General features: G+C 41.6%; 1 protein-coding gene across 4 annotated transcripts in view; it reads left to right on the forward strand.

Moving 5' to 3' along the window:
- The window catches only part of LOC102558514 (bifunctional 3'-phosphoadenosine 5'-phosphosulfate synthase 2), a 135,290-nt gene that overhangs the window by 95,957 nt on the left and 22,212 nt on the right, over positions 1–17,121 (forward strand). For all 4 annotated transcript variants that reach the window (XM_059729939.1, XM_019484284.2, XM_019484286.2 and 1 more), the window contains one exon: positions 16,490–16,604. In XM_059729939.1, the coding sequence (XP_059585922.1) occupies positions 16,490–16,604 (115 nt within the window). The remainder of the gene's footprint in view (positions 1–16,489; positions 16,605–17,121) is intronic.

Consider the following 17,121-nt stretch of genomic DNA (forward strand, 5'->3'; position numbering starts at 1 on the left):
ATATTGCCAGCAAACACCTTGCTGTAGCTAGTAGGTGTGACTTTAGCAATGACAGTTAAAAATTCACTTTAAAATTTTCTGATGAAAAGAGGGCATATGTGTTTTTTGTAAAATAATTTCACCTTCTACAAATCCCATCATTTTCAGCAGTTCTCAGGACTGGTGTGCTGCTTTTAACCGCTGGGCCTCCAGTGAAGGGTACTTAATGATATCACATGAAAGGTCAAGAGATAAACTTGTGCTAACCCTCCTGTTTACTAAGACTGAAATTTTTCAAAGAAACTTCATATAGTCAGGCACCCAACCCCCACTGAATTCCCAACCTAAAGCTAAAGCCTACAACCCAAATTTGCTTACTTCTGGACCAAAATAGTATAGGAATGCACTTATCCTTTACACAAGTCATCCATTAAACACCAGAAATGTTTTAAGGCAGTTATGTAGTTGTCTTCACCCCTGTTCACCTTCATCCTTTTGAGTATAAACTAGAAGAGCAGATATAAACCTGCTTCCAGATCCATTTTAAAAGCGTGAATCCCTGTAATTGTCTGAAGCAAAGAAGAGTGTACATAACAGTGTTACAGACAAAAAAAACTCTAAAATTTCAAATATAATTTAATGCTGTTATAGTACTGATGTATCAAACAGCCAAACCCTAAGAGACCTGAGGAAGGGTAGCGTAGTGCCCAAAAGCTTGTCTGTGTTCATCTCAACTATGTAGTTGTCCAAGAAAAGTTATCACCCCCCAAAATCCTTGCCCCTCACATTTTTCTTGATCCATCAGAACTACATTACCTCAAAGAACCACCAAAACCAATTCTTCATAGGAAATACTGACTTTGAAAGAACAGTTATCCAAAAAGAGGAAAAATGAACCTTTTTCCATTTCAAATATTCTATAATATTAAGTTTTTTATTATTAAAAATCTTTTTAAACATTCTTTTTTCAAGGAAAAAATGGAACTTGATTATTTCCAGCAGACCCAGGTTCTGCATCCATCTAAACAGCTTCCTACATTCCCAGATAAAACCTAGTGATGACTCAGACTGTAACTAGTTTGAGGAGCCAGTATCTTTAATGACAATGTAACGGGATGAGAACTCCATCTCAGTGCTTCCAGGAAGAAGGTTTTAGAGCTTCCTATCATATGAAGGCAAGGCTTAGGTGCTTACCGATGGCCTCAGCTTTTGTTCTCTGTTTGATTACAATTAGTCTTTAAAGGATTGCTGCTTCTCTAACTTATGCTGTATGCAGCTGAGGGAGACATTTGTCTGTGCTTCTGAAAACAGATCCAAAGTCAGAAGTCTGTTTTTGTTTGTTCTTCTTAGACTATGTCAGTCTGAGGGTAACCTGTGAGTGGTATGCAACAATTTTTTTTCAGTTCTAAATTACTAGCTGACCTCTGCAGTTTTGTAGAAAATTTCATGTAATGTACAGATACTGGCTGTATTAAAATCAGTAGAAAGCCTGAGCTCATAAAGACAAGGATATGACTAATTTATTTTTTTATCTCAAATTGTTTAATTTTTGGAAAAATGCCCATTGACTTCATTGAGCATTCTGCATGTAAAATAGGAGTTGAATACAGCACACAGATGGTGCACAGACTTCAGCTGTGTTTGGTGCAAGACTTGTTTTTTAAATAAAAGGGGCTAATTCTTCCTTCAAGTTATGCCAATGCAACCCAGTTTAGATCAACTCCAGAGAAAGAAATTACTGTCTTTTAATCATTGTTTTTGTTGCCATGAAATAACTGAAAGCAGAATTTGGTCCTATACCAAATACATAGGAATACTCCTGCCTAGAGCCTGATTCCACTAATCTTAGGTCTAGTTAGTATCTTACTCCATGAATAGTTTAATTGAACTCTATATTTCTCCTCAGTGTGAGCTCTGCAGCATCAGACCTTTCCAGGAAGTTATGGTGGGAGGTAGTTTTGTGTTCTATAGCTATACTTATAATCACATTTAAAAAATACACATAGAAAGAAATGTAATAATCTCATCAATGCCAGAGGCATCTATGTGGAATCTGTTATGTTTTTAACAATAATTGTCTTAATTGAGAAAAAACATATGTACAGTTATAAATATAACATGTAGTGTTGCATGTAAATTAATGCACATGGACCTTGTCCTGAAAGTGATCAGCACAGTTAGAGAGCTTATGTAAGGAAAGTAAGATATAACTTATCTTCAGAAAGCTGCTGTAACAGCTTGATCAGATTGACAGATGGATGTTGGTCTCTGCCACTTTGCCAGATGAGATCCTGTGCTGTTAGTTTAGTTAACCAATGTCATCTTTTCACCTTTTGCTGATAGTAATTTTTCTTTGAGTTCTTACACAGATTATAATCAGAAGTTAATGTTTAACCATTAATAGGTTGTCAAATTGTCAAAGTCCTGAAGTAACAGTTTACTTTGTCACAGTGCCATTTTTTTTCCAGAAAACTCCAATGATATGCTGAACTCTCACCTAGACCCAAAATCAGCAAAATTGACACTTTGTAGAATAATGCCCTATATATTTCCATTTAAATAAATGGACCTTATTTACATGCTTTTGTTTATTTTAGGGAGGAAGAATTTTAAGAATAATTTGATACAACTGTAAGTACTAGAAAAGTCAAAACAATCATTGTTTTGAATTTGCAGTTAAAGATCTATTCAACACTGAGCTGAGCAAATCATTCAGTTTTTTGTTTATCCACTTATTCTAGAAAAAAATGGTTCAGGCTAAACCAAAATGAAAACAATTAATTTTTCTCAGGTACGTTTGGGTACTTTCATGAGTCCTGAGAGAGCTGGATAAAGAACTTGCCAGACAGAGAAGAAAATTAAATGTGGCAGCTGCCCTGGGTGCCCAGCCATATCATTACCTGTCTGAGAGATAGATTCATAGATTCATAGATGTTAGGGTCGGAAGGGACCTCAATAGATCATTGAGTCCGACCCCCTGCATACGCAGGAAAGAGTGCTGGGTTTAGATGACCCCAGCTAGATGCCTATCTAACCTCCTCTTCAAGACCCCCAGGGAAGGGGGGAGCACCACCTCCCTTGGGAGCCCATTCCAGACCTTGGCCACTCGAACTGTGAAGAAGTTCTTCCTAATGTCCAGTCTAAATCTGCTCTCTGCTAGCTTGTGGCCATTATTTCTTGTAACCCCCGGGGGCGCCTTGGTGAATAAATACTCACCAATTCCCTTCTGTGCCCCTGTGATGAACTTATAGGCAGCCACAAGGTCGCCTCTCAACCTTCTCTTGCGGAGGCTGAAAAGGTTCAGTTTCTCTAGTCTCTCCTCGTAGGGCTTGGTCTGCAGGCCCTTAACCATACGAGTGGCCCTTCTCTGGACCCTCTCCAGGTTATCCACATCCCTCTTGAAGTGCGGCACCCAAAATTGCACACAGTATTCCAACTGTGGCCTGACCAGCACCCGATAGAGGGGAAGTATCACCTCCTTGGTTCTGTTCATCATGCATCTGCTGATACACGATAAAGTGCCATTCGTTTTTCTGATGACTTCATCACACTGATGACTCATGTTCATCTTGGAGTCCACTAGGACTCCAAGATCCCTTTCTGCTTCCGTGCCTCCAAGCAGGTCATTTCCTAGGCAGTAGGTATGCTGGACATTTTTCCTCCCTAGGTGCAGCACTTTGCATTTCTCCTTGTTGAACTGCATTCTCTTGTTTTCCGCCCATATGTCCAACCTGTCCAGGTCTGCTTCTAGTTGTTCCCTGCCCTCTGGCGTGTCTACATTTCCCCACAGTTTTGTGTCATCCGCAAACTTGGACAGAGTACACTTCACTCCCTCGTCCAAGTCGCTGATGAAGACATTAAAGCATATCGGTCCAAGGACTGAGCCCTGCGGGATCCCACTGCCCACTCCCTTCCAGGTCGATACTGACCCATCCGCTGCGACTCCCTGGGTACAACCCTCTAGCCAATTCACCACCCACCGGACTGTGTAGTTATCCAAGTCACAGCCTCTTAACTTGTTCACCAGTATGGGGTGGGATACTGTATCGAAGGCCTTCCTGAAGTCTAAGTATACAACATCAACCCCTACTCCTGCGTCCAGGTGTTTTGTAACCTGGTCATAAAAAGAGACTAGATTAGTCAGGCATGATCTACCTGCTACGAACCCATGCTGGTTTCCCCTCAGCATAATTTTTCCTGCCGGGCTCTCGCAAATGTGAGCCTTGATAATTTTTTCAAAGACTTTGCCAAGGATGGAGGTGAGACTGACTGGCCTATAGTTGCCTGGATCCTCCTCCCTCCCCTTCTTGAAAATGGGGACCACATTGGCCCTTTTCCAGTCCTCCGGGACCTGGCCCATGCACCACGAGTGTTCAAATATTCCCGCCAGTGGCTGTGCAATGACATCAGCCAGCGCCTTCAGTACCCTCGGATGGAGCTCATAAGGGCCTGTCGACTTAAACGCATCCAGTTCCTCCAAGTGCCTCTGCACCATCTCAGGGTCTATGCTTGGTAGTGTGGCGCCTTGCTGCTGCTTCTCTACAATCCCAGTGAGAGCCTTGTCTTGTCCCTCGCTTAGGAACACTGAGGCAAAGAACTCATTGAGGAGTTCAGCCTTGTCCCCCCTGTCCGTCACCAGTTGCTTCTGCCCATTTAGTAGAGGTCCTATTCTACCCTGGGCCTTCCTTTTACTCCCTATATATCTAAAGAACAATTTTTTGTTATCCTTAACTTGGGATGCCATTCTCAGCTCCATGGTAGCTTTGGCCTGTCTAACTGCCTCCCTACAAGTGCGAGCAGAGGAGCTATACTCCTCTTTAGTAATCTCTCCCCATTTCCACTTTTTATATGCCCCCCTTTTAGCCTGTAGACTGCTCTGGATTTCTCTGGTCAGCCAAGGAAGCCTCTTGGCCCCTTTCCCCCTTTTTCCCCGCATTGGGATCGTCTCCCTCTGTGCCTGAAGGATCATTTCCTTAAGGCACAGCCACCCTTCCTGGGCTCCCAACTCTTCAAAGCTCTTGCTCTGTAGTGCGTCCTTGACTAAACGCCTGAGTTCATTGAAATCAGCTTTCCTAAAGTCTAGCACTTTCACCCTACTAGTTACCTTACCCACTCGACGTCTTATGGTGAATTCTATAATTTGGTGATCACTCTCCCCCAGGTGACCACCGATCTGTAGGTCTCCTACCATGTCATCCCCCGTTGCCAATACCAGGTCCAGTAAGGCATCCCCCTTAGTGGGACCATGTACCTCCTGCATCAGATGGAGGTCCTGTACACAGGATAGGAACCTACGTGAACGGTTGGACTTTGCTGTCTGCGTCTCCCAGCAGATGTCTGGGTGGTTTAGGTCCCCCATGACTACCACCTCCCTAGTTTTTATGGTCTCCAAGAGCTGCCTCAGGAGCCCCAAATCTAGTTCTTCCCCTTGGTGTGGGGGTCTATAGCAGACCCCTACCACCAAATCCCTTTCTCCTTGACCTCCATGTAACCTAACCCACAATCCTACTTTCTGCTCTTCTGATTCTGTTTTATATTACTCTTTCGTCTTTTGTAAACTCTTTTATCTCTCTCTTTCTTTCTTTTTTTAATTCAGCCATCCTTTCCTAGCGTAGAATCATATTGCCAGTCATGAGACCAGATGAGTGGCTGTCCTCCAGAACTGCTGACAAGGCTACTTTCTGTACTTGCTAACAAGGTAGTGCAGCTACTTCCATGGGACTTTGAAGACAGCCTCTGTTGGCTTTGGAACCAGTCCAGGCCTCCTATTTAGCAGAAGTCAAGGTGTTATCTTACCTGCATAGTTTTCACCAACACAGATTTTTTTAAAACTTTGTGCCAACTACTGCCTAGTGTAAAATCAGAAAAGTTATTAGAGACCTACTACAGCTGAATTTGACTTATCAGGTTTTGTGTCAGGATGATGACAGTATTGTCAGGACAACTTTTATTTAGTAAGATGAAACAACTGTACCTTTTAAAACTTTGTACGTTTGGCTGTACCTGCTGTGGCTGCCTTGAAAGTTTCCTAATATTTGACATCTGTATTAAGCTTCTGGTGTTGTTTGTTCTTAATTATGTTCATCTTTTATGTTTTTGTAAATAAATAAATGTTATTGTGGAGTGCACATTTCCTCATACTCTTACCTAGGCTAATGTCAGAGCAGAAAGAAGTGTTTCAGTCCAGTGGCTTTGAATACCAGAGCAGGCTGAAATCTTGTTTGTCCTACCAAAGTAAGAGCAATAGGTTTTGTCACAGAAAAAAGTGAACAACCTCAAGTATATAACTTGAAGTGATCAAAATTAGTATTTTTTCATGGTTCATAAATAGAAGGCTTTTAACAATTGTGGACACTATTCAAATTCAGGTGTGTAGCCTAATAGGCATATGGGGTTACAACATGGGAAATAACTTGAAACCATGAAAATTCTAGAGGCTGTAATTCAAATCTTTGATAAATATAAAGCAACATATATGAAATTCAAGTTTGTTTAGCTATTCATGTTCAATTTGAAAAGTCAAAGCTAACCCTATGGTTAAAAATAAAGCAGGAGAATAGTACTCCACTCGCTTCATCTAATATTTAAACAACATTTCACTTTATTTACCTTATTTTGACATATTACAGGTTGATTTTTGAATGATGCTTAGGACTGGGACAGATATTTCAAAGTTTAGGTCATTATCCTGCCCTATCTAACCAAAAAAAAATGCTTGACTGCAGATGATGAGAGAGAATATTTGTTTGTTTACACTAACATAGGTGGGTTTTTCAAGATTACGTTTTAAATCTTCAAGAATTTCTGATACCTTAATATGCTATGCTACCTACTCTAAAAACAGTCCTTGCCTGCACATGATGAGAGAGAGTATTGAGCTGAGGATCTTAACTTTTAGAAGAAAAGCTAAATTTATACTTAAAGCATAAAATATATGAATAAATTAACCTCATCCCTAGAATCCTTGAGATGGAAGCTAGTTTGTTTTCTTTTGGATTTCTGATATTTCTGGCAGCATGTCTAATGATCCACCAACAGGTTCTTGGACATTAAAATGCAGATGCTACTTATTCTTTTTCCAAATTGCTTTATTTAAAAAGCAAAAACATTCTCAATAACTCAAAATATGGGTAGGTTAGATCAATTAGGATAAACTAGGCAGTTAACACCTTGAGGCACATTGGAGTTAACAGCTAGTCCAGGTAATAGGATACGAATCTATCATCTTTGCTGCAGCCATGTTTAACACAAACCAGTCTAAGTAGCGATCTTTAAACAACAAAACTTTAAAAACCAGTTTGAGTAGGAAATTGTGAAACAAGAAATTATCCAGAGTAGGGAAGCTAACCAGTTATCACTATACTTATCGGTTAAATTAATCATTTAACCTTTCACATACCTAAGCCAGAGACTAGATTTCCTCCAGTTTGTGAAATGCCCTGTTTATCCACACTGATCTAGTTTACTCTTTTTCCCTTGCCTCAGCAGTTGCTCTTTCACCATCCCTTTCCTTTTGGTATAAAACACTTCCTTTCTGCCGTCCACTTATAGCATCTGACAAGGTAGGTGTTGTCTACCAAAATTCATGGTTGCCTACCAAAATGCCTATGGTTTATACCAGTAGTGCTCAACCCATCTGGCATCACAGGCTGGATGAGTGGCATGGGGTTAGTCCACAGGCCAGATCAGGCCAGCATGTGTGGTTGATCCACGGCCTGATCTGGTAGGCTGAATCAGGCCACAGACTGACCCTGTCCACCATAGATCAAGCCCAAATGCCAGCTTGATCTGGGGTTTATGTTGTAGCCGTGTTGGTCTAAGGATATAGACGGACAAGGTTCTTTGGATAAATCCGATATCTTTTATTAGACCAACTCAAATAGTTGGGAAAATTCTTCTTATCAAGCTTTTGGGCACAAACATCCTTTGTCAGTCTGAGGAAGAAGACCATCTGCAGATGCTTCCTCAGCTTGACAAAGGGTGTTTGTGCCCAGAAGCTTGCTAAGAATTTTTTCAACTGTTTTGCACTGGTCTGATAAAAGATAGCTTGATCTGGAGCACAGGAGCATGTCATCTGGCCCACAGGACTCCCCAGACATGTCCCAGGCACAGAGTTACTCTGCTACAACTATGAGACAGCTCTGGGAACCATTAATGCTGCCACCACTTTCCCACCACCAGATTTCCAGACCTAGGGGGAGTCCCATGGGCCAGATTATACAGCTCCACAAGCCAAATGCAGCCTACAGGCCATAAATTGAGCACCACTGATTTATACAATTAGCATAATGGCATGGAGGTTTGTCAAAGTACAGTCATTTACAGAAGTAATTTAAAAGCGCTTTTTTTAAAGAACGGGAAAAATATTGGCCCTATCAGTAGGTACTGTTAAATTTGTCAGCTACTGAAGCAGCTCTGCGTTCAGCAAAAGAGACACTGGAGAAATCTATAAATTTCCTTCACAGAGCTGCCTGTTATATTTTGGAAAGAAGATAGAGAGTTTTTTTTTAAATAACATTTGCCCATTTTTCTCAGCTTTGAAAAAACATTGTGAAATTTATGAGTCCCAACATAAAAACTAATTTTTTTTTATTTTTTTTATTTTTTTTATTTTTTTAGTATTAATGAAAGAAGTGGTAATATATTACTGTCTCAGTAGAACAAGTTACCTGAACTGGGTAATTGCTAACTTAAAGTCATGGGGCAGCTTAAGAAACCAGTGTATGATGTGCATTTTATCTGCATTGTGAATGGAAATGGGAGCAAGTACTTTACTCTTTCTTTCAAGTTTATAAAGAAGTTGTGGTTCCATGAGCAGATATGAATTTCTGTTGCATTCAAAATTAGGGTCACAATAAAGTATCAGAAATTCTTGAACTAACACAATCTTAAAAAACCTGTGTGCGTTACTAGAGTAATTTTGGCATTTCCAACTGTCTGTCTCCAAGCTGAATGGCCACTTGTTTCAGGTAACTAGGATGTCTCTGTTAGTCTCCTTAAAATCTTCCATGGTATGTTCTTGGCAAAGGAAAGAGATTGATGTAATATTGCCAAAATTAACAAACATAAAAAGTTAGATTGTGCCAGAGAACAAGTGTGGTTCCACTCAGTTTATTCAGAGCCCTGAATAAAAAATGGATTCCCAGTTCAGAAGTTTGCCTTAAAGTTGATGATTAATGTTATGTGAGCCCATGGAATCAGTTCATACTTACGCAGGATGTTCTGTGGCACATCACCAGGCAGCTCAGCTACTCTAAAAGAAGTCTTTGAGTAGAGATGGGTGTGACGAGCAGTACAGTTCATAATTCTATAGCCCTAAATCAGAGTCCTATTATCCCCTCTTCATTTGGGAGTGGAGGGGATGAGAGGTGCTATATACTAGCAAAAATGATGTATTACTGTGTAGGGGAGAAAGATTAGGAGAAATCAGACTGCAAAGAAAAAGGAGGAAGGCTATTGTGTGGGCAAGAGAGACCTTGTGTTTTGCAGGGTTACCTGTAACTTTTGTGAGTGCCGTAAACTAAGTGGGATTTCCTATGAATTTTGGAAGAGGATACCCCCCATTCTCAGAGGGGGATCTAGGATTTCAAAAAGTGTGGTGTGGGCAAAGCTACCAGTCGTACAGGGGTGGCTGAAGGCATATTACATAGCGGCAACAGCTAACTTTCTGGCTAGGGACAGACATTCAAAAAGTCAGAATCTGAATTGATTCAATCTTTGCAAGTTAGTCTAAGAAGTGTAGATCAAGTGAACCAATTTGCAAGTGAATAGACATTCACTTTTGACTACGGAAATGCAGGCACATGCCTGTAGTGGCTCAGGCCAGAAGCCGGGTGTGCTAGACCCGGGATGGAAGGAAAATAACCTGAGGAAAGGGGCATGGCCAGGCCCAGGCAGGCCTGGGTATGATCAGGGAGGGGTTTAAACCCCCACCCTAGCCTGCAGGGACCCCAGCTGGGCTCTGTCTAGAGGGGGAGGGGGAAGCAGACTTTGTCATGGGTCCCCGGCCCCCCTCCCCGCTCACTCAGTGACTGGTGGCAGGAGTGGAACTGGAGCCAAACCCTGCTAGCCTGAGAGGAAATGGGGGTTTAATCCCCCCATTGCAGGGGGGTGTAGGCAGGCTCTACTTCTGCACCCGGGGCCATGGCAGCCAGATGCCAGTAGCCTGAGGGGAAGCGGAGGTTAATCCTGCCATTGCAGGCAGTAGCAGTGCAGGCACCAACAGAGCACCCTGGTCTGAGTCCCTCCAAGGAGCAGCCATCTGGCCGCGGGGAGGGGGGATTTGACTTGGCTGTGGGGGCGGGGAAGGGGTCCGAGGCTAGTTATAGAGCCCGACTCATCGCTGCCTCCTGCTGGCTACTGTCAAAAATCTGAGTTAAAAACTTAAGTAGAAGCAGGATTGAGGCCAAAATCTATTTAAAACATGAAATCTTGCATGTTTTGAAAACAGTATTCTTAACAGATCGTCTAAAAATATAAAGAAAGGAGTGTGCCTGCAATGTCAGGCCTCAGTCCTGTACAGAACTATGCCTAGCACAAAATGGTCTTATTTGCTTCCATAGAACACTTCTCACATGCTGACATTTAATTTGGGTCTGAGTAACCACAATTGTCATTTTATTTGTTGTGCTTATTTTTACTAAAATGTAATTTATATAATTAAAAAAAGAAACATTTCTTGGTTACCACAGGTTTTTAAAAAATAATTCTTTTTGGACTGTATAAAACTGAATTATGGAATAAAGAAAATGTGAAATGCTTAATCAGAACACTGTTATGTTTTTATTATTAAATAGCCATTAAATGAAAACCTCTTTATGGTCAGAAAGTTTATTGCTAAGAATGCGGTAGTGAGAACTGACATTAGCCCTGAATCTGTAGACTTTCTGTAATCCATTAAAGGCAAATGACAGGGGTTTTTTTTATGTGTGCAAAAACTACAGGAATCATGACACGCCCAATTCAGAACCCACTGAAATCAATGGAAGTTTGTTTCCTCTTTACTGGGAGATATAGTCAGCCTTTTCTGCATTATCATGTTGGCTTGGCGTTAGCAATTTGTTCTTTAATATTTTCTAAAATTAGGCACAGATCCTGCAAATGTATGCAGTTTGAGAAGCTCTCTTACCCACCTAACGTCATTCTTTGTAATTAATCCTATATACATTATTTGTGCTGTTTCTAGTATATAAAGTTAGTCATGCATATAAGGTCTTCACTAGATTGGGGCTTTAATATAGTCTTGCAGCTTTATAAAACAGGCTACAGTCAATATATTCTCTGGAAGATTTCTTCACAGTTGCATTCACTACCAATACAATCATGCATTAAATATATTCATACAAGTTTGATTCTTTTGTTCCATTGGATGGATATGCAGCTAATGTACTCTTAATACTAGGATATTATAGGAAATATTTCTCTGCTGGCCTAGTCCTGGGACAGCTGTATAATGTATTTTCATGAGGGAATTCCTATTTGAGATAGACTTTTTTTGCAGAAGGGAAACTTTAGGAACTGGCAGGCTTAAAGATGAAGTATCAGGTGAGCTTTGTGCTGCAGTGTCGGTAGTTCTAAGTTAACAGTAACAGTAGCTTCCAAACTGTAGGAAATGGTAAATTTGGACCCAAATTTAGTGGTTCTGTGCTCCATTGAACTAGGAATAGCCATCAACAATTGATGCTGTTCTGTAAATTGTGACAAACTTTGGTATTTCAAAATAAATATTACTTTTTTACTTTAGGTATAGTTAATACTATGACAGATTTAATTTCAGATGCCATGTCCATTTAGCACTTGCTAAAATGCTGTGGTCCAAATCTCCCAAGACATCCAGCATTACATTTTTTTTTTTTATTATTGAGCAATTAACTGGGGAAGAATTCTGTACCTGAGCGTTGGTCTGAAGCATTGATGTGCTGGTGTTTATTAGACGGTGACATTTACTGATTCCTTCCTTCAACAAGGACAAGGAGTAAAAAACTTGCTTTAAAACAAAAGAAAAGGGCAAATGTACTCAACCTCAGTAATAGCCACAGAAAACAAAGGCTCCAAAACAATCTGTTTTAACCAATAAAGTAACTCCTGAAGGAGAAGCAATCAGTTGCTAGCAATCTGTGAAGGAGCAACCGTCTGTTCTGTGAGCTATGGCAATTAAAATGGGAACTGAGAGCGAGAAAAGGAGGCCTGTCAAATCCCAACAGGGCTGAATGCATCTCCCACTGGTTAAAACAGCAGCTTTCAAAATTTTTTAGTTCTGGGACTTCCCATCATGTCATGAGAAAGTATCATGGATCTGAGAATAGGAATTTATCATATCTTGCAATTTGGGAGGATTCCCCTCCCTGTTCTAAGTACTCGTAGTCTGCCCAGTTTTTCCTTTATTGATATCATCATTGTGTGTTGAGGAGTTCCTAGCATGGGTAAGACTGCTGCCCCTCTGCCCCTGCTCTTGGAACCTGTGCGCTTTCCCCTCCCTTGGAACCATGCCCGGCCCTGCTCTGCTCTCTGGACTAACCCCCGGTCTCAAAATGCCCCTACCCTCTGCTCCTGCTCTAGGAACCTGCGCCCCCCTGGGCACCAATTCTGCTTGTTAGGCTCTGCTGCTGACTTCCTGATCCACCTGAACATCTTCATCTCCAACAACTTCATGGATAAATGTTGTTTCTTCACTGCCCAGCAACTCTATCCGTACAATAACACCACTGTCTTGTGGATTTTTTCCTTCAGATGAATTGGTACTTTCTTGTCACAAATCACTCCACTCAGTTTCCTCCGTTTCCTCAATGCCTTATTTCAGGGATGGGCAATTAATGGCCCATGGGCTGGATCTGGCGCACAGGGAGCAGGGCGTCCTCCGCAGAGTTCAGCAATGGGAGGCTTTGCCTGCACTGGGGCCAGGTGGCAGGGCAGCAGGGAGCTTCCCTGTGCTGCACCTCAGACAGTGCAGAGAAGCAGCACCAGACTGCCTTGGACCCAGGCTAGGCCATTCCAGCCTGCGTCTGTCTGTTGTACACTCAGTTATTGTTCACTTCGATATTAAAAGTGCCTGTAGGTCAGATATAAGAATGTAACAGTAATTGTGCCAAAAATAAAGCAGCCAGCTTTCAGGGAGCAAAATCCTGGATGCTCCACAAACCTCCCGTTGAAGTAGTTTATATCTCTTTTTTTAGTTATTATTGCTGTCTTAATGCATTACTGTAGACAAGTTGTTAATTCTGGAGAGGAGCATAACTAAGTAGCCAAGGTGCAGTACCATAAGAATGCAACTATACTGCTTTGGGAAGAAGCATTATCAGTCACCTCAGAGACCTTGTGCTATGCCCTTTCAGCAGAAGCAGTAAGACACTGCTTGGCACTTTTCTGGGATTTTTTTTTCAGATTTCAGGCAAATGTCCCATTTCAGTGAGTCCTTGGGGAAACTGGGACATTGTCCTGAAATTTGGGACTATCCTAGTTAGTCCAAGATGATCAGTCCCTTTACTCCTAAACAATTGCAAGTGTAAAATTGCACCCAGAATTTTTGTAAAAAAAGGAAGTCAGCTTTTGAAATCTTTTAACCAAAACATTTTAAATAAGTTAGAAACTGATAATTATTTTTTTCAGAATTGTTAGGCTGGTCTCTCTGAGGAAAGGCAAAAGCAGAGTAAATGGGGAGCAGGAAAAGGAATGACTTCTTTGTTACTCAAACATTTTTGCTCAGAATTTTAGAGGAGCAAACTCATCTGTTATTACTAAACATTGTTTTTCCAAATAGATGTGTATTCTGTTGCTGAATCCTAAGAATGTTACTGATCTCAGAAACAGAAAAAATGAACTGTCTTCCTGGCCAACATGTTTAAAATACTTCTTCCATTTTATTTTCTTGTGGCTGACTCTTTTTTTCTTTTTTCTGAAATTATCTGGGGCAAACAGAATTTTAACACTTTACTTCTTTATTCCTAGGAGAAGTGTAAATATTTTTACAACACTAGGTGGAACATTATGGTGAAGTTTAAGAGCTCCTTGTTGCACATGCAGTACACTAAATGTCATGTAAATGATCATCCAGATCTCCATGGGAGAAAATATTTGTATGGTTTTTCCCTTCAGACTCCTGGGCTAGAGACAGAAGTTACACATAAACTGGTTTAAGTGATCAGAAACTGGTTTAAACCTGTAACAGAAAATAAGCTCAGTGCACAGAAACCAGTTTCAAAATGGCCAAAAACAGTTTGAGATAAACCTGGTTAAATGTAGTATCAGACTTAACTGATTGAGCTCAAACTGCTTTATGAAACTTCTGTCCCAGGTCCATTCCTGGTTTAAGTTAAACCAGAGTCCCCCAGCATCCCAGCATGCTCTGCAGCCCAAGCAGGGGGCGGGGGGCTGTGCTCTCTGCTCCAGTGGAGCAGGGCTGGCCCTGTTCCTCTGCTCCCTAGCTGGAGCAGGGGTGGGCAAGGGCGATGGCATGGCCAGACACCGCCCCCCCACAATGCAAAGGAGGCAGGGAAGTGATCTGTTCCCCCCCTCCCTCCCATGTTCCACCAGGACGGACTTGCCAGGCATTTTTCTGCTCACTGCTCCAGCAGCAAGGGCGGGGCCAGCCCCGGCAGTAGCCTAAAGTGAACAGGCCTGGGAGGGGGTTTAATTCCCCCCTCCTGGGATCTGCCTGGCACTCCCTGCTCACTGCAGCGGCAGCAGGGGTTGGGGCATGGCCAGAGGCTGGCTAACATGGCCCCTGTGGCAGAGGGGGTGGGGAGGGGGTTTATTCCCCACTCTGTCCCCAGGGGCCTACAGCTAGGGTCTGCCAGCCATGACTGCTGTCATCATTGATCAATCACTGCATGGGGCAAGCAGCGAAATACGCTCCTTCCCTACCCCCTCCACTAGACGCTGGAGAGCTGGGGGGATATAACCGCCCACCTTGCCTCCTCACCTAACGGGGCCATGCCAGCCGGCCTCTGGCCGTGCCCCCACCCCTGCCACTGAATTAAACCCCCCCCCTTGGCCAGTTCACTTGAGGCTACTGCCAGGGGCTGGCCACATACCACCCCAGCCCCCCCAGCACAGCTTCCCTGCAGCCAAGGGCACACTCTAATACCCCCTGGCTTCTGCCCTGAGCCACTGCAGGTATGTGCCTGCACATCCTGAATGTCTGTTCACTTGCAAAGTGATTCAACTTAGCCAGGTTAGACTAACCTGCAAAGACTGAATCAATTTAGGCTCCGGCTATTTGAAAGTCTATCCCTAGCCCTGAGGCTTTTTCTTTGGCTCAGTAGGAAACCCAGCCCTAATGAGAAGCCAACATTCAATGGCAAAGGCATTTGAACACAAGTTGTTTTCTTAGGTCCATGGTCCAATTAATAGAACAGAACCAATACAAGTTTATACTGAGGATAAACAAAGTATAGGTGTATGGTGATCGCTTGTATGGAGAATGCTTCACAAAAAGAAGACCACGTGGTTGTTCTTATCTCTGTTTCAAAGATGTTTGAAAGACAGATATGAAGGCAATGAACACTGAGCCAAATTACTGAAAGAAGCTTGCTGAGGATCAAAGCTCTTGCAAATTGTCTATTAAGCATGGAATGAAGGCACTGGAGGAAAGAAGAGCCCAGCAGGCTGAGGAAAGAAGAAACCTCAGGAAGAAACCCACATCATATTCAGGACTGTTAGATATGAGCTTCATATGCGATAAGTGAAGGGACTGTCATTCAAGAATTGGGCTCTACAACCACACACACACAGATGTTTAATGAGCTGATGCCTTATTTGGTACAAATCTATTGTCTCACGAGACATGCAGATGCCTATATATGTCTATAAATAAAGACCTCCTTTCTTTAAGGGCCATGATACAGTGTCTGATTTACCACAATAGATAAAATATTACATTGCTAAGTTGGAGACACTTATTCAGAAGTCTGAAGGCTTAGTTACTAAAAATTATATATGCGTACTTTCCATAAACAAAAAAACTTACATTATAGTTGTAAAGTCTAGCACTCCAATATTAGAAAATACAAAAAGAAAAATTGCTGGTTCAACTCTAATTCATACCTCTTGTGTGTATGGCATAATACAGTCCTCAATTCAAGATTCCATACCATTTCCTCCCATCAGGCTTTTCCTATCAGACCCAGTCTATTTCCTCCAGACTCTATCCTAATTACTGTCTTTCTTGTCACTTACCCTACTCTCGGTCACATTCTTCTCATCCCTGCCATTCCCAATTCCCATCCTCACTTTCCTAAGCCCTTGTTCCTGCTCTCCGTGTCACTGTACATCTATATAGCACCAAATAAAAATATCTTACTTATTATTTTACCCCTTTCTGTTCAACTGCTGAAGTTTTCTATAAATCTGTGCACTATTTACTCAGAAACAGTATAGAAAAAAACATTTTTCTGGGCTTTACTATAACAGTTTTTGATTGAATTTGATGTTTTATTTTATGTTTATTCTTGTTGAAATTTTCTCTTCTACAATATGAAACACAACAATAAAGTATTTGTGTATGTGTTTGTAGGCTCTCCCAAGATCCACTAATGTGGTTTATCAAGCTCATCATGTCAGCAGGAGTAAGAGAGGACAAATTGTGGGTACGAGAGGTGGATTTCGAGGCTGCACAGTTTGGCTAACAGGTATTGTAATCCTTATTATGACTGAAAATGAATGTGGAAAAATTGCTCATTACTAGTGGGTAACTGCAACTTGAAACCCATAAACACATGTCAGTAAAGCAAGTAGAGATGTCAGGAGCTCGGAATTTCCAGTTTAAAGGAAACTTCAAAATGTCCAGTGAATTGGAAATTCCAAAATATTTTCATTTTAGAAACTCCATGTGTTGGTGTTTATATTACTGCTAATTCTTTTACTTCCAGAAGTGACTGGAGCAATTGAAATCATGTGGCTGCCAGCAACAGCTCTTCTTTTTTACCTCCTCCCACAAGTCAATGCCTGGGGCAGTTTCCCCTGTCAGCCCACCCTAGATATACTACTGATTCCTGCTTATACTAAAAGAAATAGTGACTGTCTGTTACTTTAATATTAAAAGAATTGGCTAAAAATGTAAGTATATCTGAGGCCCTTTAGTCAGCTTTCCTAGATTAACAATAGTCCTTGGCTAGAGACAGAAATTACACATAAACCAATATAAGT

This window comes from Alligator mississippiensis, chromosome 6, assembly GCF_030867095.1.
Source record: "Alligator mississippiensis isolate rAllMis1 chromosome 6, rAllMis1, whole genome shotgun sequence".
In the NCBI taxonomy this organism is placed as follows: domain Eukaryota; kingdom Metazoa; phylum Chordata; order Crocodylia; family Alligatoridae; genus Alligator; species Alligator mississippiensis.